The sequence below is a fragment of the Aquarana catesbeiana genome, linkage group LG11 (assembly GCF_042186555.1).
Source record: "Aquarana catesbeiana isolate 2022-GZ linkage group LG11, ASM4218655v1, whole genome shotgun sequence".
Taxonomy (NCBI): domain Eukaryota; kingdom Metazoa; phylum Chordata; class Amphibia; order Anura; family Ranidae; genus Aquarana; species Aquarana catesbeiana.
Genome location: NC_133334.1, coordinates 32,718,098 through 32,730,285, shown reverse-complemented (window position 1 = coordinate 32,730,285; position 12,188 = coordinate 32,718,098). Strand labels below are relative to the sequence as shown.

General features: G+C 40.3%; 1 protein-coding gene across 2 annotated transcripts in view; it reads right to left on the bottom strand.

Moving 5' to 3' along the window:
• Positions 1 to 12,188, bottom strand: part of PRDM11 (PR/SET domain 11) — a 57,428-nt gene that overhangs the window by 21,672 nt on the left and 23,568 nt on the right. For both annotated transcript variants that reach the window (XM_073604170.1, XM_073604169.1), the window contains exons 4-6: positions 11,611 to 11,873; positions 6,387 to 6,454; positions 2,804 to 2,991 (exon numbers count right to left, since the gene is read on the bottom strand). In XM_073604170.1, coding sequence (XP_073460271.1) covers positions 2,804 to 2,991; positions 6,387 to 6,454; positions 11,611 to 11,873 — 519 coding nt within the window. The remainder of the gene's footprint in view (positions 1 to 2,803; positions 2,992 to 6,386; positions 6,455 to 11,610; positions 11,874 to 12,188) is intronic.

Sequence of the window (12,188 nt, the reverse complement as noted above, 5' to 3'; positions counted from 1 at the left end):
CATAGAAAAGCATTAAGAATGATCGTCACTGGGGATTTTGCCACCACGATGATAAATCTTGATTGAGGAGCGACCAATCATTTTCTCACCGTTAGCACTCCCATAAGAAACCATTATCATTTTCTTAGTAGCTAAATACTGCAACAAATTTTGGGGGGTAACTGCGGCAGGAAAGTCACCCATGCATCATCAGCCTTACACTAACAAGTTTTCCCGAGGGGGGGGCGGGGGGGCGCCTGGCTCACTAACCTTAAAACAGAATTCTAAATACAAGGAGATAAAATGAATCCTATAAATGCAGGTCAGTAGGAAGCAAATCAAAGCACTGGGTACACATGGTGCATAAACAGTAAGAGGAGGAACAGAAGGTAAGGCAGAACTCCGACAAGTGGAAAACATTGAAATGCCCATAAAAAAAAAGGAACCTGTCATGACGGTCTGTTACACACATTTTGCATATGTGCAGAATATATAAAATAAAAATAAAACTGGTCTGTGAAGGTTCTCATTTACCGATCTCAATCTACACTATATTGTCAAAAGTATTGTGACGCCTGCCTTTACACGCACATGAACTTTAATGGCATCCCAGTCTTAGTCCGTAGGGTTCAATACTGAGTTGGCCCACCCTTTGCAGCTATAACAGCTTCAACTCTTCTGGGAAGGCTGTTCACAAGGTTTAGCAGTGTGGCTATGGGAATGTTTGACCATTCTTCCAGAAGAAGTGTGGATATGGACAAGAAGTCCTGGCTCGCAGTCTCTTCTCTAATTCATCCCAAAAGGTGTTCACTCAGGTTGATGTCAGGACTCTGTGCAAGTTTCTCCACCCCAAACTCGCTCACCCATGTCTTTATGGACCTTGCTTTGTGCAACTAAATATTGAACCCTACAGACTAAGACTGGGGTGCCATCAAAGTTCATGTGCCTGTAAAGGCAGGCGTCCCAATACTTTTGACAATATAGTACATGTGTTCCATAGAACAGTACACTCAGGGGATGTGCTTGGAGATCTGTGCAGGTCCACGCAGCCAACCGCCCGTCAATGATTTGAATAAGCTGCCTGTACCTACTGCACAGAACACCTACACGTTCCACGGGGGGGTTAAAACGGCCCCTCGGACGGCTGTACAGATCAGTTCACCCATGTCAATGAAGCCTTATCCAAGCCATGGCATAACTAGCATTAGTCTCATTCAACTGTAATGTTGAAGATGTTTCGTAGCTTTGGTCTGCAAGCCCCTTCTTCAGTTCTAACAGTGGCGTAAAAATAGCCATAGCAGTCCATGTTTAACCACTTCAGCCCCGGAACGTTTTGCCCCCTTAATAACCAGGCCATTTTTTGCGATACAGCACTGCGTCGCTTTAACTGACAATTGCGCGGTCCTGTGACATTGTACCAAAACAAAATTTACGTCCTTTTTTCCCCACAAATAGAGCTTTCTTTTGGTGGTATTTGATCACCTCTGCGGCTTTTATTTTTTGCGCTATAAACAAAGAGCAACAATTTAAAAAAATATATATATATCTATATATAGATATAGATATAGATATATATATATATATATATATATATCTATATCTATATCTATATATCTATCTATCTATATAGATATATATATATATATATATATATATATATATATATATATATATATAGATATAGATATATAGATATATATATATATATATTTTTTTTTTTTTACTTTTTGCATATATATAAAAAAAAAAAAAATCGAAAAAAAAACTAAAATGTATTCATCAGTTTAGGCTGATATATAGTCTTCTACATGTTTTTGGTTAAAAAATAAAATAAAAAAAAAAAAAAAAAAAAAAATCGCAATAGGCGTATATTGATTGGTTTGCCCAAAAGTTATAGAGTCTACAAAATAGGGGATAGTTTTATGGCATTTTTATTATTATTATTTTTTTAATAGTGGCAGCGATCTGCGATTTTTAGCCGGGACTGCTATATTGCGGTGGACAGATCGGACACTTTGGACACTTTTTTGGGACCATTGACATTTATACATCGATCAGAGCTAAAAAAAATATAGATTTCGTCTGTCTTTTTTTGTTTATAGCGCAAAAAAAATAAAAAACCGCAGAGGTGATCAAATACCACCAAAAAAAAGCTCTATTTGTGAGAAAAAAAGGACATCAATTTTATTTGGGTACAGTGTCACACGACCGCGCAATTGTCAGTTAAAGTAACGCAGTGCTGTATCGCAAAAAATGGCCTGGTCATTAAGGGCGTTAATCCTTCCGGTCCGTAAGTGGTTAAGGAAGTGGAAACATATTGGATCTACTGGGAGGATCAACAGGTGATAACACTGTAACAAGAGGGACTCTACACACTGATGTGTTAATGCGAATGACAAACTGCATTATACTTGTCATTTATATATTTTGCACACATCTGCAATTGATAGCTGCTTGTCTACATTGCTAACAATGCTTATAGTGCCTCATCTCTTAAAACAATGTTATGGGTGTCCAGAGAAGACCCTGAATACAGTGCTACAAGGCCAAGTCAGTACCTCACCCCACCCCCCACCATTTACCACTCAACCCAACTTAAGTGCGAGCCAACAGAGCCTCTGGCATTTGGCTCTTGAACAGCAGGGGTGGTACTTGGCTCCGGGAGGGCGGGGTTTAATGCAGGGTTTTAACACCGATACTTGCACTACAAGCATTGCTAGTTCAGACAGTTGGGGGGGGGGGGGGGACATGACAAGCTCACTTTACGTCAACAATCAGAAAAAATGAAGAGAAAGCAGAAAAGGACCAGGCTTTGTGTGATTACCTCTAGTGAGGTTGCGGATGATTGTCTCTTGGGACATGCTGTGGAGTCTCTTCATGTATTCATTGCTGTACCAGACTCTCAGCTTCTCTCCGGGCTGGATGTCCCGACACGCTCGGAAGTAGATCTTTTCACTGTGCTGGAAGGCCATCAGGTTTTGCTCGCGTTCTTCTCGCGATACCACCACGTACCTTGAGGAACAGGAGAGTGTTCAGTACTGGACAACCCTAACTTGGAAATATAAGGATGCTCAGGGCAACACGGTGGCTTAGTGGTTTGCAATAAGATTTTACCATAAGGCATTCAAAAAGCAATGCCTAGGGTTAAAGTGAAACTAAACTTACTAAAACTGGTGCACAAAGAATCTGGTGCGATTGTGCATAGTAACCAAGCTTTGACAATAAGCCCCCCGTTCACACCGGTGCAGCTGTGAAATCTCGCTACCTCAGCATGATTTAAAAAGCGGCACATCAGTGCGATTTGCACTGTGGCTTGAGACTTCATACAACAAAAGTCTATGCACGTCGCAATGAAAAACTGTCAAAAAAGTAGCGCAGGAACTTTTTTCAAAGTGGCTGCGACATGAGCCGCAGCTATTTGAATGGTTCCATTGCTGACAATGGGGTGCGACTTGTCATGCGTTTTGTAACTGTCATATCACGTGACGAATTGAACGTAGAAGTTGATTGGTTAGTATACGCAGCTGCACCAGATTCTGTGTGCGTCAGTTTTAGTAAATCTCCCCTGATATCCCCCTTCTCATGTTGGTTGTCTAGTTATAAAATAACTTAGCCTTTAAAAAAAAAAAAAGAAGAAGGTCGTCGGCATTTCCAGCAATCCAAATAAAAAAAGTCTTTATTGCTACATACAGGAATGGTGTAAGAACAGTGCAAAGACTGACGCGTTTCAGCACAAAGGGCCTTGATAACAGGATGCCAGACATGTGAAACACAAAACATTACATATGTATATATATATATATATATATATATATATATATATATATATATATATATTATATACACACACACACATATGTAATATATATATATATATATATATATATATATATATATATATATATATATATATATATATACACACACACACACACACACACACACACATATATATGCATATATATACACATACACACAAATAAAGTGGCTTAGCACAAAGCATTTGGCTTCCAACAGTACACTCTAGCATTAGGTTTTACTAAAAGTATCATGGAAGCTTTTTGAAGGTTATCACTTAAAATGGATCTCCACTCAAGCTCAGCACTTCCCTACAATCCTCGCATTTTTTTTTAAAAGTGGTTGTAAACCCCCATTCATAACATTTGAACTGGGCAAGTATATCTGTAGTGTAGACTTATCTCTCTCCAAAGCTCTAAGTGTTGTTTCTCTCTGGTGGTCCGTTCCTCTGTTATCAGCATTGGTCACTTCTGACAAGTTTTCCAACACATGAGCTGAAGATTTGTGTCGGGGAGGGAGATAAGCAGGGAGCTTGTCTATTCAGAATACAGCTCTGCATGTTCCTTCGTTCAGCTCTGCATGTTCCTTCGTTCCTCTGCCTATGTGGAGAGGAGGGGGGGGGGGGTGTCTCTTTCCTCCAATCAGCCCTCACACAGTGTAAGTGCATTCTCACCACCCCCTTCCCTATGAACTTTTGAATGAGGAAGAAAGATTTTCCTCATCTGCACTTTTCAAAGACTGTAGAAAGCTGAAAACAGCAGATATAGATATAAAACTTATGTAGGGAGATTTGTTTAATCTCTGTGTATTCTGTGAGGCTGTTCACTTCACTGGGTATATGTGAGGGTTTACATCCACTTTAAATTTATTTACTGTTTTTTTGCAAGAGAAAGGAGAAAAGGAGGGAGGAGAGTCATACAGAGGAGAAAAAGAAGGAGGGAAAGAGAGAGCAAGAGAAAAATGGTAAGAAAGTGACATATATTTTTAAAAAAAGAAAAACGATGGGACAGTGAAAGCGGATGAAGAAAGACAGAAAAAAGAAAGACAGCACAGAAGAGAAAGTAGGATAAGGTCTTTGAAGGGGTATTACACAGCAAAGCTCACTCAGGGACTGATATGGACAGATCTATATTCTCCGAAGAATTAAATATTATATATAAAGGGGTAGGAGGAGAGAGACCTTTCAGGTCCTTCTTTCAGTCTTTTAGGCGGACCTGAACGGACGCTCCATGCAGTCCTATGGAGCGACGGATGTCAGCAGTAAAAAGAAAAGAAAGGAAAGGAAAAGAGGAAGGGAAGAACGCAATGGAGACAGAAAGGAAAGGAAGAGAGAGGGAGCGCATTGGAGAAAGAAAGAAAGAAAGAAAGAAAGAAAGAAAGAAAGAAAGAAAGAAAGAAAGAAAGAAAGAAAGAAAGAAAGAAAGAAAGAAAGAAAGAAAGAAAGAAAGAAAGAAAGAAAGAAAGAAAGAAAGAAAGAAGCAATGGAGACAGAAAGGAAAGGAAGAGAGAGCGCGCAATGGAGAAAGAGCGATGGAGACAGGAAGGAAAAAAAAAGAAAAGAAAAGAAGGAAGGAAAGAAAGAAAGAAAAGGAAGGAAGGGAAGAGCGCAATGAAGACAGGAAAGAAAGAAAGAAAGAAAAGAAAAGAAAAGAAAAGAAGGAAGGAAGGAAGGAAAGAAAGAAAGAAAAGGAAGGAAGGGAAGAGCGCAATGAAGACAGGAAAGAAAGAAAGAAAGAAAGAAAAGAAAAGAAAAGAAAAGAAGGAAGGAAGGAAGGAAGGAAAGAAAGAAAGAAAAGGAAGGAAGGGAAGAGCGCAATGAAGACAGGAAAGAACGAAAGAAAAGAAAAGAAAAGAAAAGAAAGAGAAAGAAAGAAAGAGAGAGCACGCAATGGAGACAGGAAGGAAAGAAAAGAAAAGAAAAGAGAAGGAAAGGAAAGGAAAGGAAGGGAAGGGAAGGGAAGGGAAGGAAGAGGAAAGGAAAGAAAAGAAAGGAAGAAAGAAAAGGAAGGGAAGAGCGCAATGGAGACAGAAAGGAAAGGAAGAGAGAGGGAGCCCATTGGATAAAGAGAGTGATGGAGATAGGAAGGAAGGAAGGAAGGAAAAAGAAAGAAAGAAAGAAAGAAAGAAAGAAAGAAAGAAAGAAAGAAAGAAAGAAGAAGAAAGAAAGAAAGAAAGAAAGAAAGAAAGAAAGAAAGAAAGAAAGAAAGAAAGAAAGAAAGAAAGAAAGAAAGAAAGAAAGAAAGAAAGAAAGGGGGGAGAGAGAGACAGAGAAAGATAGAAAGAAAAAAAAAAAGTTCCATGCATTCTGAAGCACAACCGGCCGCACACACTCAGACCCCTTTTGCTGAATGTGAATTGATTACTTTTTCTTTTTAGTAATTACTTATTACAAGGACAAATGTAACATTTTCTGTCTGCTATTATCTTGCAAAATACTCATAGATTCCAAAGTATAATCCAGGAACTTTCATAATGGTCGGTGTTTATTGGCTGCCACTACACACTGGCTTCATCATGAAAGGTCAGCCCACTGCAACCAATCAGATGCTTGCTTTTGTCAGTACTGAGTTCTTGACAGCTCTAGCCTACTCCAATTTCCAGGATCTCACCTCATCCAGTTGGAAGTGGTTTCATTGGTTCCATCGATGGATTTATACCGGTTGTTATTATCCACCACCTGCGAGAAGAATAATCAACAAGAAAGAGTTTGAAGTTGTTTTCATCCTTTCCAGCCTTTTACCAGATCTCATACACCATCACCCTACATGAGCTTGTTAGTCATCTCATTCTAGAACCATAACCCTTATTATAGAGTTGTCCTCCTCTCTGCTTCTGCCTAGGCTTTCCGCGTGATTTTGGAGTGCATTTGTGGGAATTTATGCCAATTCAGCCAAAGGAGTATTTGTGAGGTCGGGTATTGATGTTGGATGAGAAGACTTGGCTGGCAATCATCATTCCGATATCACTCGCTTTATGCCCGTTCCATGTCATTGACTAAGGAACTGAGGGTGCCAGAGACTCTGCCATGTGCATTTTAGGTTTAAAAAGGTAGACTGGGCAAAAAAAAAAAAAAAAAAAAGCCAAATCACTTCTGGTTTCCCTGGCCCCATTTTTAATAATGGAAATTATTTGATATTGGTGTGGTTCAAGGCTTTTTAAGGGCAGAGGAGGGATCTGGGGTATTATTGATCCTGGATTTCTCCATAAAGAGTACCTGTCACATGCCTATTGCTGTCACATGTAATGTTTACAGTCCTTGAAAAAGCAATAAAAGTAATAAAAAAAAAAAGAGACAATATAAAAAAAAAAAAAAAAAAGTTTAAAGCACCCCCATCCCCCCCATGCTTACAAGAAAAGGTAAACGCATGTGTCGATCCCGCACGCATGCAAAAAGCAATCGTCCCACACGTGTGAGGTATCGCCGCGAACGTCAGATCATAGGCAGTAATTCTGGCACTAAACCTCCTGTGTAAATTTAAAGTGGTAACCTGTAAAGGCTTTTAAAGTGTTGCCTATGGATAGTACAATTTACGTTGTTTGTTGCCGTTGCACGGGCGTGCACAATTTTAAAAAGTGACATCTCTGGTAATTATTTACTTGGCTTAAAACATTATCTTTTATATTTTACCAAAAAAATTGGGTTATATATCTATCACGCCTCCAACTAATCTCTTATCACTTCCATCAGCTCATTCCCCACAGTTACAACCTTTTGTCCCATTTGCCCGACCCTATTAGAATGTAAGCTCTTCTGAGCAGGACCCTTAATCATCTTGTATTTTATTGTATTTTAACTGTATTGTCTCCCTTTTATATTGTAAAGCGCTGCGTAAACTGTTGGTTACTATATAAATCCATGTGACATAAAAAATTGCAACACCCATCATTTTATACCCTAGGACCTCTGCTTCAAAAAAAAAAAAATTATATATAATATATATATATATATATATATATATATATATATATATATATATATATATATATATATATATATATATATATATATATATATATATATATATATATAATCTTTTTTTTTTTTTTTTTTTTAAGCAGAGGTCCTAGGGTATAAAATGATGGGTGTTACAATTTTTATAATATATATATAATATAATTCAAGCAAAAAAAAAGACATTAAAAAGTTTAGAGGAACCACAGTCTGCTCACATAATTTGTAATAAAAACATCTTTGCCATTCTAAGGCTTCCCTCCAACCACTTTGCACATTATTTTATATATACTGTGATTCTGTACTTGCCAAATATGCTGCAGAAGTCTCCCCCCACTGAGTCTGGCTGCAGCCATTTTAACTGTGGGCAGCTGAAGCTGCTGCCTGTTCACTTCCTGGATTTACACAGACAACAGGGGCACACCTCCAGCTCTGCAGCTCTCATTGGCCCTCTTATGACTCACCCCCCTCTCCCTTCCTGGCAAACTCTCACGAGAGTGAGAGCGAGAGCTGTGCATGATGTCATAAGCCTAGACTAATGACCAGACAAGAAACAGGAAGTGGGCTGTATAAGGTATTTACTGGCAGAAAAAAAAGGTTTTACTATCAAAAGTTAAAACAACAACAACAAGGGCAGAAGATTTAATAGATGGAAAGATGAAAAAATGACTGAAAATCTGCTTTAAGTTGCCATAAAGCCCCAGACATTTCTAAAAGCACCTCTGTCTAATAAAAACATCAACAGTTTCCATCCTGGGAAAAAAAAAATTTTAGATTGTAGATAAGTAGATTGTCATAACGGACAAGTAGAGGGGGACCCCAATTTAGTCCCTTGGTGAAATCATTTAAAAAAAAAAAAAAATTCTACACCCGTTTCCCTTGTCTGTTTCTGAAAATCCTAATAAAATCTTTGAACAAGAAAAAGAAAGCCCCGCCAACACGGACATATCACTTCCTATTCTGGTGTCAAAGTTTACAGGAGGAGGAACGCCCAGAGTAAACAAGCAAAGGTTTGCTAAAGACTTAGCTCTCTGTTAGGCTTAGTTTACATTTGCATTTGAGGGGGGGGGGGATGGTAAAAATTGAGCTAGGTTTTTCCTGCCACCACCCTAACCTGCAAAGGTTGCTGTACGGGGGGTATACAGTTGCCTTGCATTGCAGCCAAAACTCTCACCCCTCTAATGTCCGTCAGGCAGTACAGCAGGGTGCATGAGTCTGTGTTACAACCTCATGCGATTCGAACAGTTGTGGCACGGCGGTGCAGGCTTATAGGGGTAAAATAGGCAGCAAGGAGGCAGCAGAACATCTCCTCCCCGCCACCCTTTAAAAGCAAGCCACCGCGGATCACTCGGCAGAGGGCAAAAGATTGTGTGAAAAGCCCTTAGAGAGGGCCGATTCACACCATAAATCGCACAGGATTCGATTCACATGTGATCCGAGTGCAGTGCAGTTAACATCAGACTTTCATTCCGCTTTAACAAAACTTCAGCTTTAAGTTAGTTTTATGGAAAAAGAATAAAAAGAAACTGCGCTAAGAAAAAACAAAATAAAGGGCTGGAGAACGTATTTCTAACCATTCAATCACTCGGAAGCTGCAATCCTCACGTATAACATTAATAAAAAAAAAACGGAAGTTGGAAGAAGATTAGAATCGCGCTACCCATATGATTCTAAAAATATAGAATCAAAAAGTACCATACATGAACCACCTATTGTTCACATAATGTCAACGAACGACGCGTTGGCGTCAACTCCTGCTCTATTCATTTACCTAGAAGGACAGGTTGTCTGTTTGTGCTCTGGCCGGCGCATCAGACTTCAGGCTCTTTTTAACCACTTGCTTACCGGGCACTTAAACCCCCCTCCCATCCAGACCAATTTTCAGCTTTCAGCGCTGACGCATTTTGAATGACAATTGCGCGGTCATACAACACTGTACTCAAATGCAATTGTTATCATTTTTTCCCAATAAACAGAGCTTTCTTTTGGTGGTAATTGATCAGCTCTGCGGTTTTTACTTTTTGTTAAAAAAAATGTAAAAATCTGAATTTTTACAAAAAAAAAAAAAAAAAATTATTTTTTTATATTTTGTTATAAAAAATTTAAAAACAGGTAATTTTTCTCCTTCATTGATGTACGCCGATGAGGCGGCAGTGATGGGCACTAATAGGCGGCAGTGATGGACACTGATGGGTGGCAGTGATGGGCGGCAGTGATGGGCACTGATCAGTTACACTGATAGGCAGCACTGCTAGGTGGCACTGATTGACACTACTGGTGGGCATTGATAGCTGGCACTTTTGGGCATTGATAGGTGGCACTTGTGGGCACTGTTAGGCGGCACTATTAGGTGGCACTGATGAGGCAGATGTGCCTCTTCCACTTCAGGACCGATGTCCCTCACATCCGAGCCGGTGATCGGCTTTTTTTTCTACTCACGCTGTCAGTGTGAGTAGGAAAAAAAAAAACGATTATCGATCTTTTGTTTACATCATGTGATCAGCTGTCATTGGCTGACAGCTGATCACATGGTAAGGGGCCGGGACCGGCCCCTTACTTGGATCGGTGATCACCCAAGTCTCAGTGACTCGGTGATCACAGCGCGCTTGGCGCGCGCCCTGCACGTAGCGTACACAGGGGAGGCCGTCATATGAGGACCTCCCGGGAATTCAGGTCCGCCCTGTGGCCGTAGCGTGGATGTCAAGTGGTTAAACTGCAACATTGTAAGTGTACTACTTTCTTTTAAACAATAAATACTTTTAAGGTTTTACACTATATGGAGCGCTTTTATTTTCTATGTACCACGTTATCCATGTGATGGTCTGATTGGCCGTGAGGTGGTTGCCCAGAATCTGTGATTGTGCCTGCTGTCTCTTGGAGCCAAGTTGTGATCCATTACATGCATTCCTTGATCCTCTGTTATGGGGGATCACGGTGATTCGGTAAGTGTTTATTCCTGCTGGTTTGGTGGTGGATTCAACAGGGTTTCCTGCTCATAGAGTTTGAAGACGGCTTTTTCACATTTATATGGACTTTTATCTCACAGTGCACTGGTGTATAATTATTTGTTCACAATGTTTTGATTTTCAATCAACTTAATTTGTGCACCTTATGGATTTTATATGTGCTTTTTTGCATTTCCACCAATATTTATGTTTATTTTTGGATTCATTATTTATGGACACAAATTTTTTGGTTATCAATGATCAGTTTAATTGTGGATTCATATTAATTTTGATTTTCATCTCAATTTTTCACTCACTGTTATGATATACACAGGATTCTTTTACATTATGTGAACAATAGGTGGTTCATATATGGTACTTTATTTTAAGTTAGTTTTAGACCCCTTTCACACTGAGCCGCGGCCGCGTTAGGCTGCTAGCTGGACGCTTTTAACCCCAAAGAAGGGGCTAAAAACTCCCGCTTTGCGGCGCTTTCAAAACGCTTTTCAGGTGCTTTGGAAGAGCCACCCATTCATTTCAATGGGCAGGGCATGGTTTTGGGAGCGGTGTATAAAAAAATAAAAAAATTCCACACCCGTTTACCTTGTCTGTTTCTGAGAATCCTAATAAAATCCTGGAACAAGAAAAGAAAGTCCCGCCAAACACTGACATATCACTTCCTATTCTGGTGTCAAAGTTTTAACCCCAAAGAAGGGGCTAAAAACTGGGGCTCCCATACCGCCCAAAAGATGCTGCTTGCAGGGCTTTTCCCAACGTCCCGCAAGAGCACCGCCCGGGTGTGAGAAGACACACTGCAATGAATGGGAGGCGGTTTTCAAGCGCTATTTAGAAGCTATTTGTAGCGCCAAAACGCCTTAAAACCGCCTCCGTGTGAAAGGGCTCTTTATGACAGGTGCCATTTGGACAAGAACATACCAGCCAGGAGAAGAAGCCCGATGATTTGTCCTGCAAAGAGACCTGTCCTTCGTACGGCCCGTAGACGTGACCTCTGGGGATGACCTCGTTGATGCAGCGCACTTCGCTCTCTCCGCTGCCGTCCTTCACCACCTCGATCCCACACGGTGCCGTCAGCGCCGCCCGATCGGGGGTTCCCATAGAGACTGGCGTATCTGGCACCAAGATAGGGGGTCCATGGCTGGGACATTCATCTACAAAGTACTCCTGGCAGGTCTCACAGACTGAAGAGGGAGAAGGAAAAAAAAGAGAAATAATAAGATAATTACTTGCAGGCAGCTTACAAAAGACTGAAAAGCCGAACTCCAGGAAGATATTGGAAATACCATGTAATCCAGTAATGTATTCATTACAAAGCATTCATGTGCTTAAGCGTAAGTACCAAAATTTGTTTGCATATCAGCCTCCTAGAACCCCCTGGACAGCAGCACTCAGACTGGGAGAGGGATAGCCAAATCTAGAAGCATGTCAGGGCTTTACAGGAGGCATGAGCACTGGGATGACCTCATCAGTGAGCCGCTGCTTCTTTTACAATAACA